At 41.7% G+C, this 16,878-nt stretch overlaps 1 protein-coding gene across 7 annotated transcripts in view; it reads left to right on the top strand.

The window, feature by feature from the left end:
• Positions 1–16,878, top strand: part of NFIA (nuclear factor I A) — a 572,371-nt gene that overhangs the window by 195,861 nt on the left and 359,632 nt on the right. For 3 of the 7 annotated variants that reach the window (XM_081087471.1, XM_081087472.1, XM_081087467.1), the window contains exons 1-2: positions 6,465–6,862; positions 12,285–12,816. In XM_081087471.1, the coding sequence (XP_080943597.1) occupies positions 6,836–6,862; positions 12,285–12,816 (559 nt within the window). In that variant the 5' untranslated portion in view covers positions 6,465–6,835. Of the gene's footprint in view, positions 1–1,569; positions 1,694–6,464; positions 6,863–12,284; positions 12,817–16,878 lie in introns of those variants that run through there. The other 4 variants (XM_081087469.1, XM_081087470.1, XM_081087473.1 and 1 more) reach the window with 3 other exon arrangements.

Here is a 16,878-nt window from a genome sequence, read left to right as displayed (position 1 = left end):
CAAGCTTAAAGCCAAAAATGTGGTTCAATATAAAATAGGAGGTTTCTCTAACCTCTAATTTAACTGTACAAGGTCCTGTTATTAATTAATTAGGTGCTTCTACCAAGGACAGTTAAGCAAATCAGACAACTGCCAGGTTGCATCCTATTCCTCTTGACTTGCGTTTGGACAATTTTTTTTTTTTTAAGTGAGCTAAGCACACATTTTCCTATAACTCAGTTATTCAGCAAAACGTCCTAAACTACTTAACACATTAAAAAATACCACACACCAAAAAACAAACCCAATAGCCTGCTTGTGATGCTCTCCATTTAAAGGGGCATCTCTTCTCTTTAGAGTTGCCCCCCTCCCCACCCCCACCCCTACACACACTGTGATGGTAACTAGTTTCTTTACTTAAAACAAATAAAAGGTTAACATTGAAATATCCAGATCACATGGTCTTATGGAGCCTGGGTTAATGAAATAAAATGAAGGACTTAATGTTCCAATAACTATCTTATATATATAAAAAAACCCAACCTTTTAAATATTAGAGCCTTTCTTTAGGTGGATGGGAGGTTGAGGGGTGTGTTAAGTTTTGTGGAACACAGGTTTTGTAAGCATATTGGCCAACTAGATGTTTGCTTTAAAGGAACAGCTTTTTCTTGAGGGAGCCCACCTAACAATTTCATGTTCACTCATTTGCAGAGAAGAGAGACAATGTCTTTTCCTCTGTGAACCTGGAGCAGAAGCTTTATTTCACTGTAAGTTCTCTGTGACGTTTTGCACCCTCTTGATTTAATGAACCAAAGAGGATCTTTAACTCTTGGTCTACACCAGTGCAAATAAAGGTTAAATCTCTCACTGACCATCATGAACTAGCCTAATAACTCACGAGAGGCTATGGGAAAAGAAACTGAAAAGGCAGGTGTACAGACTTGATTAAAACGTTCAAAAACCGCACAACCGCAGGCAAAGGTACTATATCCTTACACCTCCCTAGCACCGCGAGGTCCGCAAGCAAAGGAACTTCAATGCGCCAAAAACAGGATCCCCGCCAGCAGGGCCTAGTAACACCGGAGCTTTCCTGCCGAACAGTGACCGGGCCGGAGCTTGCGCTGAACACCGGGGCTCCTATTGGCCACACGCCGTGGGGGAGGAGGAGCCTGGCGGGGGAGAGAGACGGGAGGAGGGGAGAAGGGGGCAAGGCCTTTTCCCTGCCCCCTCCCGGTCCCCTCCATAGGCTGCCGCGGGCGCCCAGTGCGTGGTTACTATGCAAATTGCAGCGATTGCGGAAATAAACAAGGGCGTAGGGAGAGAAGAGAGAGACTGCGAATCGATTGCAACTTCTGCAAAGTCTCGTATAATCCAAAGCACACACGGCAAAAGCAGAGAGAATCTGAGAACCAGCCAGCCCGGGTTGGATCGCTTTCAAAAGAGGAGAGAGAGAGAGAGAGACAGTGAGAGAGGCAGAGAGCGCACATTGCAATTGCGAACGCCTTCTGATTTGGAGTAAAAAAAAAAAAAAAAAAAAAAAAATCCAAGAAGCCTGCAATTGGCCAACAGCTTTAAAAAAAAAACCTCTTCCGGGTTTTCAACGGTTCCAAGTTTATTTAGATTTTTTTTTAATGCAAAAAAAAAGGGGACAACAAATGAAGCAATTCGTCTGAACATTTTAAAGTTTCTCACGTACTCTTTTTACATTGCAATGGTACGTGGTACATCTTAAACTTTCTATTTTGCGTTTATACGGATATGCGTTTTATAAGAACAATAACGGTAGAATGATTTTGTTTAATGGCTAAGACTAAAATTTCTCTAGCTTGCATATGCATTTAAGTGATTGCTGGGTAATGTCTATTGTGATGGTTTTGTTTTAAAGATGTAGCTTTGTGGATGGCTTTTTTGCTATGTGCATCTGAGACTGGGTTTTCTTTTTTTTCCCTGAGATTTGAAAAAATTGCTGAGCTTGACAGATTTTTTTTCCTCCTAGCGCTTGCTCCGTTCCAGAAACATGGGGGGGTAGGAGGGGGGAATCCTGTACGTGCTGCTCTGTTCTGTAAAAAGACGTCTGGCCTCAGCAGTCAACCTAACCCGAAAAGAAATGTCTGGACCCGGAGAATAATTGACGATTCCATCCTCTAATCAATGGGACAATAGGGGAGATTGACAAAAGCTTTATCCAATCATGAGAAAGCTTGGGTGTACAATGGTTCGCAATTGCCAGAGGGGGCGGGGCAGAGATCTGAAGTTCTCTGCGGCTCTGAAAGGGATGGTGTGGTTCAAGCTGTCAAAGCTACAAGCTCTTCCGGATTTTAGCAAGCACAATAGGAAAGAGTTTTCGAGTTTAAGAAGAAGAAGAAAAAAAAAGCTACGGATGGGGGATTTTTGCATGAATCTTATGCTTTCTTCACTGTCTTTTTGGAAAAGTTAGAAAATTTCTGCTAGAGAAATGTTTAACTTTGCATGGATTAGTATTTTTAAATTCGGAAAGTTGTTAACTGTCCTGGAAGGTGAGGTTCAACTTTTAAAAATGTGTGACTTAAAAACTTCCCTAAATTATGGGACTGTAGTGAGCTTTGGGAAGTAGTATATTGCATATTCAGCATTACAAAACTTCTCGCTCTGATTATCTTAGAAGCTTTGGTTTTTCCAGTACTTTGGAGGAATAGGCAAGCCTCCCTTTTTGAAACTCTAAACAAGTTTTAAGCATGAGAGAATGTTTCGCCGGTGGACTGACAGCTGTTTTTTACATTTGAAAGGAAGAGGGAGAGAAAGTAGTTTTTCTTGACTTCTTTTGAATTCTGCTGTTTAAATATATGGTCAGTAGCAAATAGTATATTACGACTGGCCAAATTCACATTTCTTCTTGTTACTACAACAACCCCTGTGGAGGGTATGTGTGGAAAGTTGCTGACTGGCTAACTCTTAGCTGGAATCTGGCCTCTTGGACAAGTCTTTGACACCAATCCAGTGGAAACCTACTGCAGTAGCTTATCTTGGAGACAGTAACTGGCAGCCTCTGGCTAAAATATATCCATTTCTTCCTTCCCTCTGAGCAGAGTAGATACTTAATTCTGTTGAAGAGTGAGTAGAAAATAATATGGGCTCTTTCCCATGTTTGTATTATATCCCATGGAGCCATTTCCCAAGGCTTTAGGCCTTCTCATCAACTCCAGTTTGGAAATTTGATGTAAGAATCCACTTGCATGCTCAGTTCAGCAACATGATTCAATTTAGTAATACAAGCATAGAAGAAAAATCTGCACACCAGTGACCAGCAGGTCAAAAAACTAGAGAAGAAAAATGTTGAAAAATGCTAGTGATAAAGTTAGCCTTCGTAAGAACAACAGTTAATGGTGTTGTCACTTACGAACCCCAATTTTACCTTTACTGCTTTGGGCATTAAAATCTAAATCATATTAATAAGATCTTCCTATTAAGTGACCTCTAAAACAAGAGGTATTTGAGATGTACATATAAGTGAAACCTTATTGACGTAATTTATATATCTAAGAGGATTTCACTAAAACTGGCAAGGTAACATTTCTGCAAATAAAACACAGTAAATGCAAGGCTGGGCTCTGTGCCAGGAAGAATATGGATAGCCAAGAGCATGACAGGAGCCTCTTTTGCGCGGAGACAACCCCATTTCAAGGCAGCCTCCCAGCACTTGCAAAATAAATGATTGGAGCGGTTATTTCCAATAAGGGGTTTATCCTTCCTAACAATAGGGCATTTATATGATTGCAGTAAACTAGTTTTCCTCCTTCACCTGTGTTTCCTATACTGTTTTCTATGTCTTCCCTCTTCCTTCTTCCCTCCACCCCTGTTCGCACTCTCAAGTGTCTTAGCATCTTTGTGAACTCTGGACAAGGATTTACTTTTGCAACTTGGGAAGAGGGGAGAGAGTTGGAAATGTTTTTTACCCCCAGACTGCCCTTTGAGAAACATCTGTTTCTTTGTGTGTGTGTTTAAATTTATGCCTGTTGGAGAGAAAGTTACCAGGAGCCGTTTTGTAACTGTAACTCTTCTACTGTATTTTTCTCAGTCGTGTTTCCAAAGACTGTAGTTGGAACTGTACTTTGTAGTGTTTCCCCCGCCTCCCCCCTCCCTCCCCCCATCCTCCCGCGGGGGAGGGAGTGGGAGCTGGCGGAGATAGGAGAGAAAGCAGGAGCGGATGTGAAGGGCTTTGGTGCTGAACTTGGATCCAGCCCTTGCCTAGAGGGCGCAAACAATCGTCCCATATCCAAAAAGTCTTACGAAGGGCGCCAAAAGTTACTTAAGATAATATTGCTAACCACAGAAAGCTGGAAATCGCGGGCACATCCACTGCTGCAACAAAAGAAGTTTTTAAAGTAGAAATATCAGCATTAAATTACTTTTCTCCATTCTTTTTCAACTAGGGCGACGTGCCAGTTCTTTTTTTTTTTTTTTTTGAGATTCAATTAAAAGTAAGAATCTTTGGTATTTTGGAAGGAGGCAGATGTGAAGTCTATCTTTTAATACACCAAAAGGAAGATTTTAATCTGCTCTGGAAGACAGCTTCCCAAGAGTACATACTTGAACAATAACTTCTCACTGTGCCTCAGTTACATGTTGGGACTGTCAGCCAGAAACGTCTATCGAGGAAACTTGGAGCGCCTTGAAGTTATAGATCCCAGCAAAGGTTCTGTGGCCAGGGATTTTGTCTCTGTAACTCGGCTTAGCTTTTAGGACATTTTCCCCTGCAGAAATCCAAGAGGAACTAAGGAAAAGCGGTTGTTTAGTTTGGAAAAATGGGACTCTCCTATTAAAGGTTTAAGCCCTTCTTTCCCCTCACCTCTTAATGGTGATGTCCAAGAATATTTAGAATCGGGGAGTGTGACAATGGTCTCTTGACCATTCAGCATTTATTTTAGCAATAAATTAACTGGAGAACAAGCATAAAATAATTTAGACAAATGCAGAATATTTCCCCTGTACCAATCTTGCTGGCCCTTCATTTAAAAGGGGGGGGGGAGGCTGAATGAGAATGGCCTTTAACACCTCCCCTGACCCTCACCTGCAGAGTGGGCATTCCTACAGTGAATTTCCTCTTTTCAGAGGCTAAGCTCTGTAACTTCTACCAAGGTGTAGAGTCCCCTGTCTGGGTGCCAGTGTCTTTCAATGTGATACACTCGTCTTTCCTTTTGGAATTTTGAGAAGGATTAGCAAATGCAGCAGGCTGCAAACTAGCATGAGAGAGGCATGAGGAGAAAGAGATGGGATGGGAGTTTGGATGAAGGAGCTATACTTTTTTTTTTTCACCTCCCCCCCCCCCCCCCAGTAGGGAGGAGAGCCTAGAGAGAAAATATGAGGTTAAAAAAAAACTGGAAAAGCAGGCTTACTTGGCAACTTGCCAAACCCTAAAAACCACCCCCCTTTTCTGCCAAAACAATACTTTAGCAAACCTAAAATAATTGCAGGAAGCTCTTTTCCATTTTAAGAACTATTACCTGGGGGAGGAAAAAAGGGGATTCTTAAAAGGCACCCTTCCAGAGGTGTTCCAGGCACATGGATGGTCATCAGAGCCTGTGTCCAGTTCTGGGCACGCGTTTGCGGACCAGAATCATCTCTCTTCCCGAAGGGGACATCCCATTAACATTTTTTTTTCCTAAAAAGAAAAAGATGTCACAGCTAAACCACTGTTGTTTCTGAACGTGATAGAACTTTTTCTATGGCGTCTGTGTTCAAACCCACTTGGTTTCACAGTCCTGGGAGGGAGAACGCTCATTAATCTCCGCCTCCCTTTCTCCAGACAACCCCCACCCCCAAATCCGGTGAATCTTCTGTGTGAAAATTTTCTCCACCACCCCCGCTCCTGAATGCCATCGGACTTAAGCGGCGCAAAGTTTGCAGGGTTTTGTGCATAATGACGCCTGCCGACGATCTATTCCCACAGAAAGCTCCGTTGGAGAGATTACAAGGCTTTTGAGCCATACCGCATTTCAGAGGAGAAAAAAAGTTACCTAGGAGGTCCGATTTAAAAAAAAAAGAAAAAGAAAATTTGCATACATGCAAATGGACCCTCAGGCCGTGTCCCAGGGTCTCCTGGTGCCCACGCCGCGAACCGGGGGGTACCAGACCACCTGGCAAAGTTGCCCAAGTCCTCCCCCGAGGTCCGCGAAGGTCTGCGGCGGGAGTTGGGGGATGGGGACGAGGAAAAGTAGTTTTGTTTGCTTAAGCACATCCTGTGGCAGCCTATAGCTGCCCGGGAGTCCAGACTGTAACTGCTCCTCACCGCGTTACCCAGTAATGCGCTGAGCGGGGACCGGGTGGGGGGCTGGTGGGGGGGGCCGTGGACGGGAGAGCCAGCGAGCCAGGGAGCCGGAGAGGGAGCGAGCGAGCGCGAGCGGCCGCGGAGCTCGGACCGGGCTGGCCGCGCGGCGCCGCAGCCGCCCCCTCCCCCCGCCCCCCTCCGCCCCCGGCGGCGGCGCGAGCGGGCGGCGGCTGTGCGGTGCGGTGCAGAGCGGAGGCGGAGGCGGGCGCGCGGGCAGCTCACGGGCACCCGGCCGGGCGGGCGCGGGCGCGGGAAAGGGTGCGCTATGCCTTTAACGCCCGCGTACAGTAGGCATGTATAGTGGAGTGTAGGGAAACTCTAGGCGGGGTTAAAGTTCAGCTCATGGAGCGGCAATAGCGCTGGCTGGCTGCAGTTGAGCCGAGTTGGAAATGTGAACGCAAGAAGCAGGCTTGATTTTTTTTCTCCCCCTTCTCTCTCTCTCTCTCTCCTCCTCCTCCTCCTCTCTCCCTCTTTCTCCTTTCTCACCCGCACTCACGCACACCTCCAAACCGCACACCCAGACGCACACGCACAGCCCACCGCCCGGCAGTTATGTATTCTCCGCTCTGTCTCACCCAGGTAAGCAGCTGTTGGGATGCGGAGGGGTTGGGGGGCCGGGGTGGCGGGGGGCTGAGCAGGGGCTGGGCAGGGGGTGCCGGGGTCCGTCACGTCGGCTGGGCCCGGGGCATGTGTCTTGGTGTGTGCCCATGTTTGCGTGTGTGTGCGCGCGTGTGCTCGTGGAGGGGGGGAAGGGGGGAGAAATACAGCTTTAAGAAAGTAACTTTGTTTCCATGCGGGTGCATTCCTCTTGCACGGCCATTTGTGTGGGCACATGGCTAATGGCGCCCTCTTATTAATGCGTTAATTAATATCGGGGCGCCGGACTGCGGAACGGCGGTGCTTTCGGACGCTCCGCACGTGTTCCCGCGGGTTGCAGACCATGACACGCTGAAATCTGGACTCAGCGTTTCTGCAGCCGGGAGGCCGGCTCCTGTAGTTCCGCGGCGCCCGGGGAGGGGGCCGCCGACGGCGCCCACCGCACACCCCGCACGCTCCGGGCATCTGGAAGCCCCGGGTGCGGGAGGACGAGGGTCCCCGCGCCCACAGCCCGCTCCCGGAGTCCGCGCCCTAGCAGCCTCCCCAAACTCTTACTTTTGTTTATTGTTTGTCAGCCTTTGGGGTCCAGCCGCGGGAGGGACGCGGGCCGGTGTCTCCGGCCCCGGCCGGGACAGCGCCCCTCGGACGCGGGCGGGCGGCGGTGAGCCGGCCCCTGGGCTCCGCGGAGCAGGGCTGCACGGACGCGCGTCCCCCGCGCCGGTCGGGTGGAGCCTGCGTTCTTGTCGCTCGTCTCCCGTTTGCTTTCCCGAGTGAAAGTTTCGGTGCCGGGACGAGCCCACGCTGCGCAGGTTGGCGAGCGGCGGAGGCCGCGGGCCGGGGAACGTCGGGCGGAGTTGGGCTCCCGGCCCCGAGCCCAAGCGGCGGCCCGGGCCAGACTCGGCTCCCCCCGCCGCCGCCGCCGCCGCCGCCGCCTCCCGCCACCGCCTCCCGCTACCGCCACCGCCGCCGCCGCCGCCGCGCGACTCAGTACGCTCCGCGCGCAGGACAGGGGCAACTTTCTTCTCCGATTCAACTCGGAGCGTGGGTCTTTCTCGCCCACCACCCCTCCTCTCCATGCCCTCCCTTTCCACCTCTCTGTTGCCTGCACCACCCCCAGGCAAAATATTGCTGCTTCATGGCTCCAAAATCTGGTCCCTTTTGAATATATTATTTTCTTTGACTAAAAGGCACGAAGTCAAAAGTGATTTTGCGGTGGGGAAAAAAAAAAGGAAAGAAAAAAAAGTGTGAGCCTTCATACTGTTTTGGTACATTGCGATCTGACCATTAATCACTTGCATGAAGTTGTATGCTTCATATAAAATGTTTATTCACCACTCCCTAAAAAAAAAAAAAAAAAACCTGCTACCACTTCTTGCCTTCATTTTGCAGGAGATAACGGTTTAATCGGAATACTTTCTGGAAGGCTAAAAAGTATCAATAGATATTCCTCCCCTCGGTAGAGTCTGGATTTATTTCCCACATGACAGCTCTTCATATTGCAATATCTAACAGTAAAAATACTGGTTATTTGATCTCAGAAGACTCTTAAATGCATATTTTATGTTGAAATGGTCTGTTTAGGATTTAGGCCTAGCATTAATAATGGATAGCAGTTGCTTTTAGTTATTGTAAAAGTTTTTATTTTTTATTTTCCCCTAACAAACTTCCAAAGTTCCTATTTTAGTAACTTGTGGAAGTATGGAGTGAAACTTTTCAACCACTCTGGCAAAGTTCACAATTGCATATGGATAAGATGCAAAGTGTAAGATAATTTGAATGAGTTGCAAGGACCACAGTGAAAATGCTGAGATTCAAAGACTGAAGTTCTAGCTGGCAAAAGTTTGCAACACATAGAACTTGTAGATAATACCGGTGTGCTGCAATAGTAGGATACATTAGCGTCTTCTCAAGTGAGCTCTCAGAATTAAATTTATATTTTGAGATGGTGCACATAGGATACCTGTGTATCTATGTAGGCCCAAGGTATAGTTAGTTATTTAACAGAGTTGGATTTTCTTGGTTTATGAGCTATTATCACATTAAGAAAGTTGTTGTTTTTTTTTCTTTAAACATATTTGTCAGTGTGATTGATACATTCACTAGGCCTTCTGGAAGCACCACTAAGAGGAACACTTACTTAGTATATCAGTTTGTGAAGAAAATACATACTAAATAGCAAATGAAGGCCACATATTTTATGATTTCTTCTTTTAAAAATTGATTTACAATTTATTTAACCTGATGGAATATTTATAGAGCTTTAGAGCCAATTTTTAAAAAGCAAAACTCAGGTAGCTTATTGGTCTCTAAAGAAAGTCCAGTAAGCACAGGGATAAAAGTACCCTCAATGAAAGATTAAACTCCATATACATGTATGCAATTTTTAAAAACTTTATCAGAAAAATGCCAGACATCTTATTTTAGTATACAGGCATATCATAAGCAAACCATGTACCTGGCCACAGCATGGTAACACAGTAGAAATTTATAGGTGAACATTTGAGAAGTAATCCCAGAAATGCCAGCATTCAGTGGTTCTTAAACTTGGCTTACTTACAAACTGATCAACGTTTAAGGTGCTGATTGAAAGTCATATCGCTTTGGAAACAGGTTTTCAGGTTTGTTTTTATTGGGGGCCGGTAACTTTCTCACTGAGTACATATGTAAAACATTCTTTGTTTTCTCTTGACTATTTTGAAATATTACATAACTTATGGCTATATGTGCAGTAACATTATTTGTAAAAGCATACTATTTTTTAAAAATCTAATGTATGCTATACCTGGACATTTCCTACAAGTGAATGATATTCTTTAGTTCTGATGTTCTGGAATATTTCTAATTGTGAGTTGAGAAAGATAACTAGCACTTTAATTGTGCATGTGTGTAAAGTTATACAAAATATTGGGCTCTTTTATTGGCGCATTCTTGAAACCTTTGGGGAGTAATAAGTTGTAAAAACTTTTGATGCAAAAATGGGGACTTAGATTATTCTTAATGTTTAGTTGATATAGTTGACCTTATTTAAGGATTTTTAGGATGGGGTATATGGGCATTTGGTTGGCAGGTAAACAAAATCCTCTTGAACACGAATGAACGCAGTTCTCAGTTCTCCGAGAAACATGTTGGGAGTATCTTTGAGCACTTAAATGCCATATTAGAATGCTTATTTAAAATGTTTATTATTAATAATGCTTTTTAATAAGATAATGTTTTAGCATAAATATGAATTGTTTGGAACTATGCTATTCTTCGCATTATAAAATAGGGCTGAGACTTTAAAATAAAATCCTCCTTTTGGTGAAAGCTCGCTTTGTAGTTAAGGTAAGCTCCAGGAGTTCTTTGCGTAATGCCATACAGCCTTGGTCCCTAGTATGTCCTATGTAGATAATAAAATCAGTCAATGTGAAGGACCATTTCAAACTCCAAATTTATGTATTTTAGAGCATTTCAAGGATGAGCTCAGAATTTAGTAATGTTTAAATGCTTTGTGGTGTGGCATGTATCTTAGTAGATAAACTGTGACTTGAAAATTGCCCCCCCCCTTTCTCTCTTTCTCTCTTCTATAGTATGGCAGTAAGAAAGATTTTTCAAACATCAGAAATTGAAAAACGCTAAGGGTTTTTGGTAAAGGATAATATAATTCTTTTTTTTTTTCCTGTTCCCTCTTCACTTAAAGAAGGCTCACATGTTATAAAAGCTGACTTCTTCTTGGATGCTTTTATTGAAAAAGAGCAGTTTTCAAAGTTACACTTGAAATACAGAGCCTGAAATTTATTCAGAGAGGAAAAAAAGAAATGTCATTTATTGAAATGATTAATTATGTATTTTATTAATATATACTTTTCAAAACAATAATATGTAGTTTAGATAATTGATTATAATTTATTATATTTTAACAGACTTCATTGTTAAAATATTTTACCAGTTTTAACCATTCAGTTTACATTTGAACATCTAAAAATTTAATAATTTTTAATAGTAGTAGTATTTTGGACACTGCAGTTAATTCTGTCTCCAAAGTATATATTTAGATGGATATTACGAACTGAAAAAGAATGCATTTTATAATATTATCTGTCCTACACCCTTTAAAAAAGTCATCAAGTATCTCTTTGATTTTCTTATTCTCTTTTATTTGAAAGTAAATAATTTATCTTTTTGGGGGGTTGTGCGGCAGAGAAAAGTTATGTAAGATTAGTGTGGGTTGGTTAATCAAAAGTTAGATGTACCGAGAAAGCTTTGTGGAGGTTACTGTTTAATTTTTCTTTAATTTTACTTTTATATTTACTAAGAAAATGTCAAGTAAAAGAATCAAACATCTTCAGTAAAACAGTAAGAAAAATTTAAATATTTTAAATTCCATTTTATTTTCAAATTACTTGAATTTTAAGAGGCAACGATGACGGTTTTCCTGGAGTCTCATAAACATTGAATATATCAGGTTCTCCTTTTTCCTGTGAGGAAAAGCCTGAAATATTATTTTGAAAAGTTAAATAATTATTTTGTTTTTTAAGGGATGATCATTACTGAAGGCATTTCACAATCATATCAGTAAATTAAATGTATTTAGTTGCAACACTGTTGTCACAGTGACACATTCTGTTTACTATCTGGAATGTACGCTTTTCTTTGCCCCCCCCCCCCTTTTTGTTTCATTCCCATAATATCAGAAATTATGTCTTGGACATAGATCTTTTATTTTAGTCTGATGAATATCAGATTCATCTCTTCTTTTGTATGTGGTTCTCTGACATATTTTTCTAAGTTTTTGACTAAAAATATTTATGTACAACTGGAATACTTAAAAAGGAATTCAGATGTTACCAAAATGACTAAGACACAGATCAGAGTCTACATACAGTGTTTTTAGAGGGAAAGTCTTTATTTTCATTGATCGCGGAGACGATTTCTGCTCCTAGACTTCCATAAACATTGACTGGCATCTAAATGTTTAGGATTTGCCAATCTGGCGGCTGAACCCTGGCTGTACTACAAGTAGTGAGGTCAAGGCTGGAGCAAAATTAGATATGCCTTCCTTGAAATAGGGTTAGGATTATGTATTGTTATAAGCATTTCGATAAACTTTACTTACTAGCTAAAGGATTTGCAATGACGACTGGATCATAGAACCTGGGATGCTTTGGTGACTATACCAAAACATTTTTTAATTTTTAGCAATTTTCATCTTTGAGGTTGTGAGAAATAACACTGGTCGCTTTCTTTTTTCCCTCTTGGACTTCCCGTAGGGATTCTATATACGATTTTGGTAATTTAATCCTTGCATCAAATTTCAAGTGAAATAAAGATTTTTTTTTTTGACGGTGACCATCTGAAAAAAAAAAGAAGTTGTTTCTTTTTGTTTTCAGTGTAGTCATACTTTTGTTTATATTCATTTCCCTAGGATGAATTCCATCCTTTCATCGAAGCCCTTCTGCCCCACGTCCGAGCCTTCGCCTACACATGGTTCAACCTGCAGGCCCGAAAACGAAAATACTTCAAAAAACATGAAAAGCGTATGTCAAAAGAAGAAGAGAGAGCCGTGAAGGACGAGTTGCTAAGTGAAAAACCAGAGGTCAAGCAGAAGTGGGCATCTCGACTTCTGGCCAAGTTACGGAAAGATATCCGACCTGAGTACCGAGAGGATTTTGTGCTTACAGTTACAGGGAAAAAGCCTCCATGCTGTGTCCTTTCCAACCCAGACCAGAAAGGCAAGATGCGAAGAATTGACTGCCTCCGCCAGGCAGATAAAGTCTGGAGGTTGGACCTGGTTATGGTGATTTTATTTAAAGGTATTCCGCTCGAAAGTACTGATGGCGAGCGCCTTGTAAAGTCCCCGCAGTGCTCCAATCCAGGGCTCTGTGTCCAGCCCCATCACATAGGGGTTTCTGTTAAGGAACTCGATTTATATTTGGCATACTTTGTGCATGCAGCAGGTAAGTGCGATGGTGAGAAGTCCTTCCACTTTCTCTTGTGTGTGTTTCTTTCCTGATGACCCCTGTATGTGCCTGTGCACATGCACAGCGTGGTTTCAAAGGCGGGCCAAAGTCAGAACAGCCCCGGGGTCTGGGGTGCCACCTTCATGCAGATGGAAAAGCAGAGCTTTGAGAGAATTCGCACGAAGTTGAGTTCTTTTGGCAAGTGGTGTTATCAAAGGTGTTGGGTAGTCAGTTATGCGATATGTTTAAATCACAATTTTTGATGATGGGCAGAGAAACCTCATAAAAACGCTTGTAATAAAGGGTGTATTTTACCTGGCAAGCGGATCTAGTTAAAAAGCATGTGGTTTGGTAGTGAGGCAATATCTTTAGTGGCTTTTCTTCTGGGAATGTTTTTAACCTACGGGGGCCTCTTGAACACCTTGCTAATTAAGATGAGGTTGGAGGTGAGCTTATTGTTATTAAATTGCTGATCATTTATGAGGGAAAAAGATTTACATTAATATGCAGACTTAGTAGCTTTGTATTTAGGAACTTTTAGTGTTGTCTCAGATAGCTAAGGGAAAAAGCAAACCAACTCTTTTAAGTAATTGATGGAGAGGTTAACCTTAAAAGTAACCAACCCGTATAGTGCGTGAGTGCATTGAGAAATCCATGTTGATAATTGGTTTAGTGAGTTGCTTTGATTTATAATAAAAGTATTTATTGTTTCAGGGCTGTTTTCAGGGCATGTTTTACCTATGCATATCACAGCAGTTAGAGTAGCATTGAGGATAAAACTATTGAGGACTGGATAAAATAATGCATTTTTACTTTGTTCCTTTCATCTTGTTTTAGACAAAAGGCTCATTGTGTTATGTGAAAGCTCAGATCTTGTGTAACTTGTTGACTTTTTATATGTACATATCGGTCGTGGTAGATCACCTTCATGGCAGTTACTTGAGCCTGATGGAAGAAAGAAGGTTGTGGAATCCTACCAGTAGATTGTTTTGGGGTTCATATAATTACATATTTTTTTTTCACAAAGGAGAGAGAAGATTCTATCTGTAAAATCAACACTGTACTGTTTTGCAAAACATTTTTAATTATAAGGATGCAAGCTATATTTTAAAGAAGTGAGCTGAAATCCTATTCTCTATTATTTTTCTCAGTATATGTTTCAGAAAGAGAACTTTTGTTATCCATCTTTCCTTACATAAGAAACTGGAGAAATTAACTTTGCAAGCATGCCTCATCATCATTTGCATTCTGTTGGTAGGGGACAGATAAGTATTTTAGAGGATGTGATCTGTAACTGTTTAAAATGTTTGGGTTTCTGAAAATGTTTATATGTAATTATAAGAAGTGCCTGTTGCTTCAGCCAGTTTTGGGTGGCGGTAATGAAAAGGCACACCTCTCAAATGACCTTTACACAGGAAAAGTAGTCCTTTCTTAACCCCTTTACCATCCCATTGTTGTTACTTTGTTTTGTGTTTTGAAAAAGCCAAGTTAATTTTTTTAAAAATTTATTTGCATATATAAGTGGAGATTCTTATAAGGAAAGGCAAGATGCAAAGAAAATATGGGTGTTCTAAGTGCTGTCAGGGAACATTTTTTAAAATGTATTTAATCTTTTTAATATTTCGGAAGTAAGTATTTTATAAATTATAAGTCATGCTCTAATTGCAAATTGAGGGTGCCAACAGGTGATGCGCATCATGGTATGTTTTGTACTTTCTTAAAGGTGCCATCAGAATGAAATACCAGTTATGTTTTTATCGGTGTGAGCAGTATCCATTCTAAGTTCTAGATATAAACATTTCCTTTAGATTTAAGAGATGCAACCTCTCTAGCTATTGCCATGACATGCATTCTCTTTTGTTGTTGATGCTGTTACTGGTGCTTTTGCTCCAAGTCCTTGAGCTAACAGTTGCTGGTTGTTTCAATCCTTAAAGGGTGAGGTTGGTAAAATGATGTGTAAGACGGTTGCTTAGGAGAGTTAGCATCCTTATTGCTTATGAAAGATTTATTGACAGCAACATGGATCAGACTACCTTTCGGTTTGGTTTTCCTGATGTATCCCAGAATCCCTTGTCAGGCCTGAACGCCAGCCAAGTGCCAGGCCATTGGTTTTGCCGGAACAGAGCGCAGTAATGGCTGCTTCTCTGTACGCGCTGCAGGATGATTGCAAAAGGAAATATTAGGGGCCTTTTGTCTGAAAATATTTCAGATTTGGTTTAAGAGATTTAGAGACCTGTTATTTGTGGAAGGGAGGCTGCCAATACAAATACGAGGTAGGCCGGTCAACTTACATACTACTGATTTGACAAGCATCTGTTATAATACTGAAGATTTGTAAACACTAAACAATGTTTTTACCTCTTTAAAAGTTTTGAGAACTTGCCAGTATTGGCAGGAGGCAGAGACTCTGAAACGTGCTTCAAGAAACATGCCAAACTCATTGTGGCCTTTTCACCTACAGCCTGCTCCCCCCACCTCTCTCTTTCTTTAAAGTGTTAGATATTGTTTTCTCCCCCAAAGTCTCCTTTTTTCCCCATAGCTGGCCACAAAAGGGAGGTGTTTTTTTTTTCCTTCCAAAAAATGTGTACAATTATTGCTTTATTTCTCAGCCTCTTCTTTGGTAGGAAGTTGAAATCTTAGAACACACATGTAAATGCTGGAAACTAATGCAGAATCAATCATTTTTTTTTAAAAAAAACGCAGAGGTGATTTAGCCTGAGACTTACTGAGATGCTAAAATCCAATACATAAATTACATTCCAAATTTTTCCTCTAAATCCAGGGCTATTCGAACTGTGTGAATTTTGTGGCTGATCAACAGTAACAAGGATAATGAAATCAGAGTGATTCCAAAAGCCTGAGAATTTCATCTCGTTAAAAGTATAAAAGAGCATATTCATTTTAGTTTGGTCTCTGTTTGAGTTGTCCTTCCCCTGTATCATATGGCAACTTGGAGATATTACGGTATTGTGGCCAATGGTATTCTTTGTGGGCACGTAACAGTAAAGCTAATTTATGACCAGCCTTTACCAGATGATCTGTACCAGAGTCTACAATATACCCGGCACGTGGCAAGGCCACAATGTAAGTTGTTAAGGTCATAACCTTAGCCACCAGGCATTTGACCTTTTAGATAAAGTTAACCTTTGTTCATTAGTAGGCACTCAACCGAGAACTTTCTGGAGAGTTTTTTGTTGTTGTTGTTTTTTTTTTTTAAAACTGCTTCTGTATAACTTCTGGTAATGTAATCAGATTCTAGGGAGCTTTTCAGCTGAGTTAGTTGAATTTTGTAAGAAGTTAGATTTTTAAGAACGCATCTCTTGCATTAGAGGTAAGTTGTTGTGTCTAGACCACAGAATGACAGTGTTACACGTTATTTTTCATAGTTATTACCTGCTTTTTTTTGGGGGGGGGGTGTGGTGGAGTAGAATGAAAGCTCTGAAGCAGCTGCTTGGAGATGTTTAAAAATAAAAATTAAAGAAGTAAAATTATGTTTAAATCAGTTTGGCCTGTGCTAGTTTGTAAGTTGGGCCCAAGCGCTAAATCACAATGAGCATCCTCACTTTTTGCATATGAGGAATTTTCTGAGATTGGAAGTATTTTTAGTGGTCTTAAAATTTACTTTGAAAGGTAAATAAATGACCAAAATTTGCCAGCTAATTGCTGTCATTGTTAATTAACCAGTGACAGAGAAAATTGAATTTGTCCTACTGGTAGCACGAGTACTTGGTTAGTTTTAAGGTATAAGTGAACATTTTTTTTGCATGGTGATGTTTTAGTACGATAGTTACTGATTGCTTTCATGCTGCCCCTGTTACTACCTTTACTTAGCTTTGCTTGGACTAGGGTTAGTAATGGTCCCATCACTCACTGAAAGAGCTGTTGCCATGTCTCGGAATTCTGGTACCTGTCCTGTAAACCTGTACTGCAGTATTACTGATTACCGTATCACCTGTACCATATTATTCACCTTATTATGCTAGCGTGAATGCTCATTTTAAATTATTTACATTACTGTGAGTTTTGCTCTGATACGCCACGTATTATTCCGTTTCAACA

Source organism: Myotis nattereri (assembly GCF_964212035.1).
Source record: "Myotis nattereri genome assembly, chromosome: 3".
In the NCBI taxonomy this organism is placed as follows: Eukaryota; Metazoa; Chordata; class Mammalia; order Chiroptera; family Vespertilionidae; genus Myotis; species Myotis nattereri.
The sequence above is the reverse complement of the archived record's forward strand: the minus strand, read 5'-3'. Positions and strand labels throughout refer to the sequence as shown.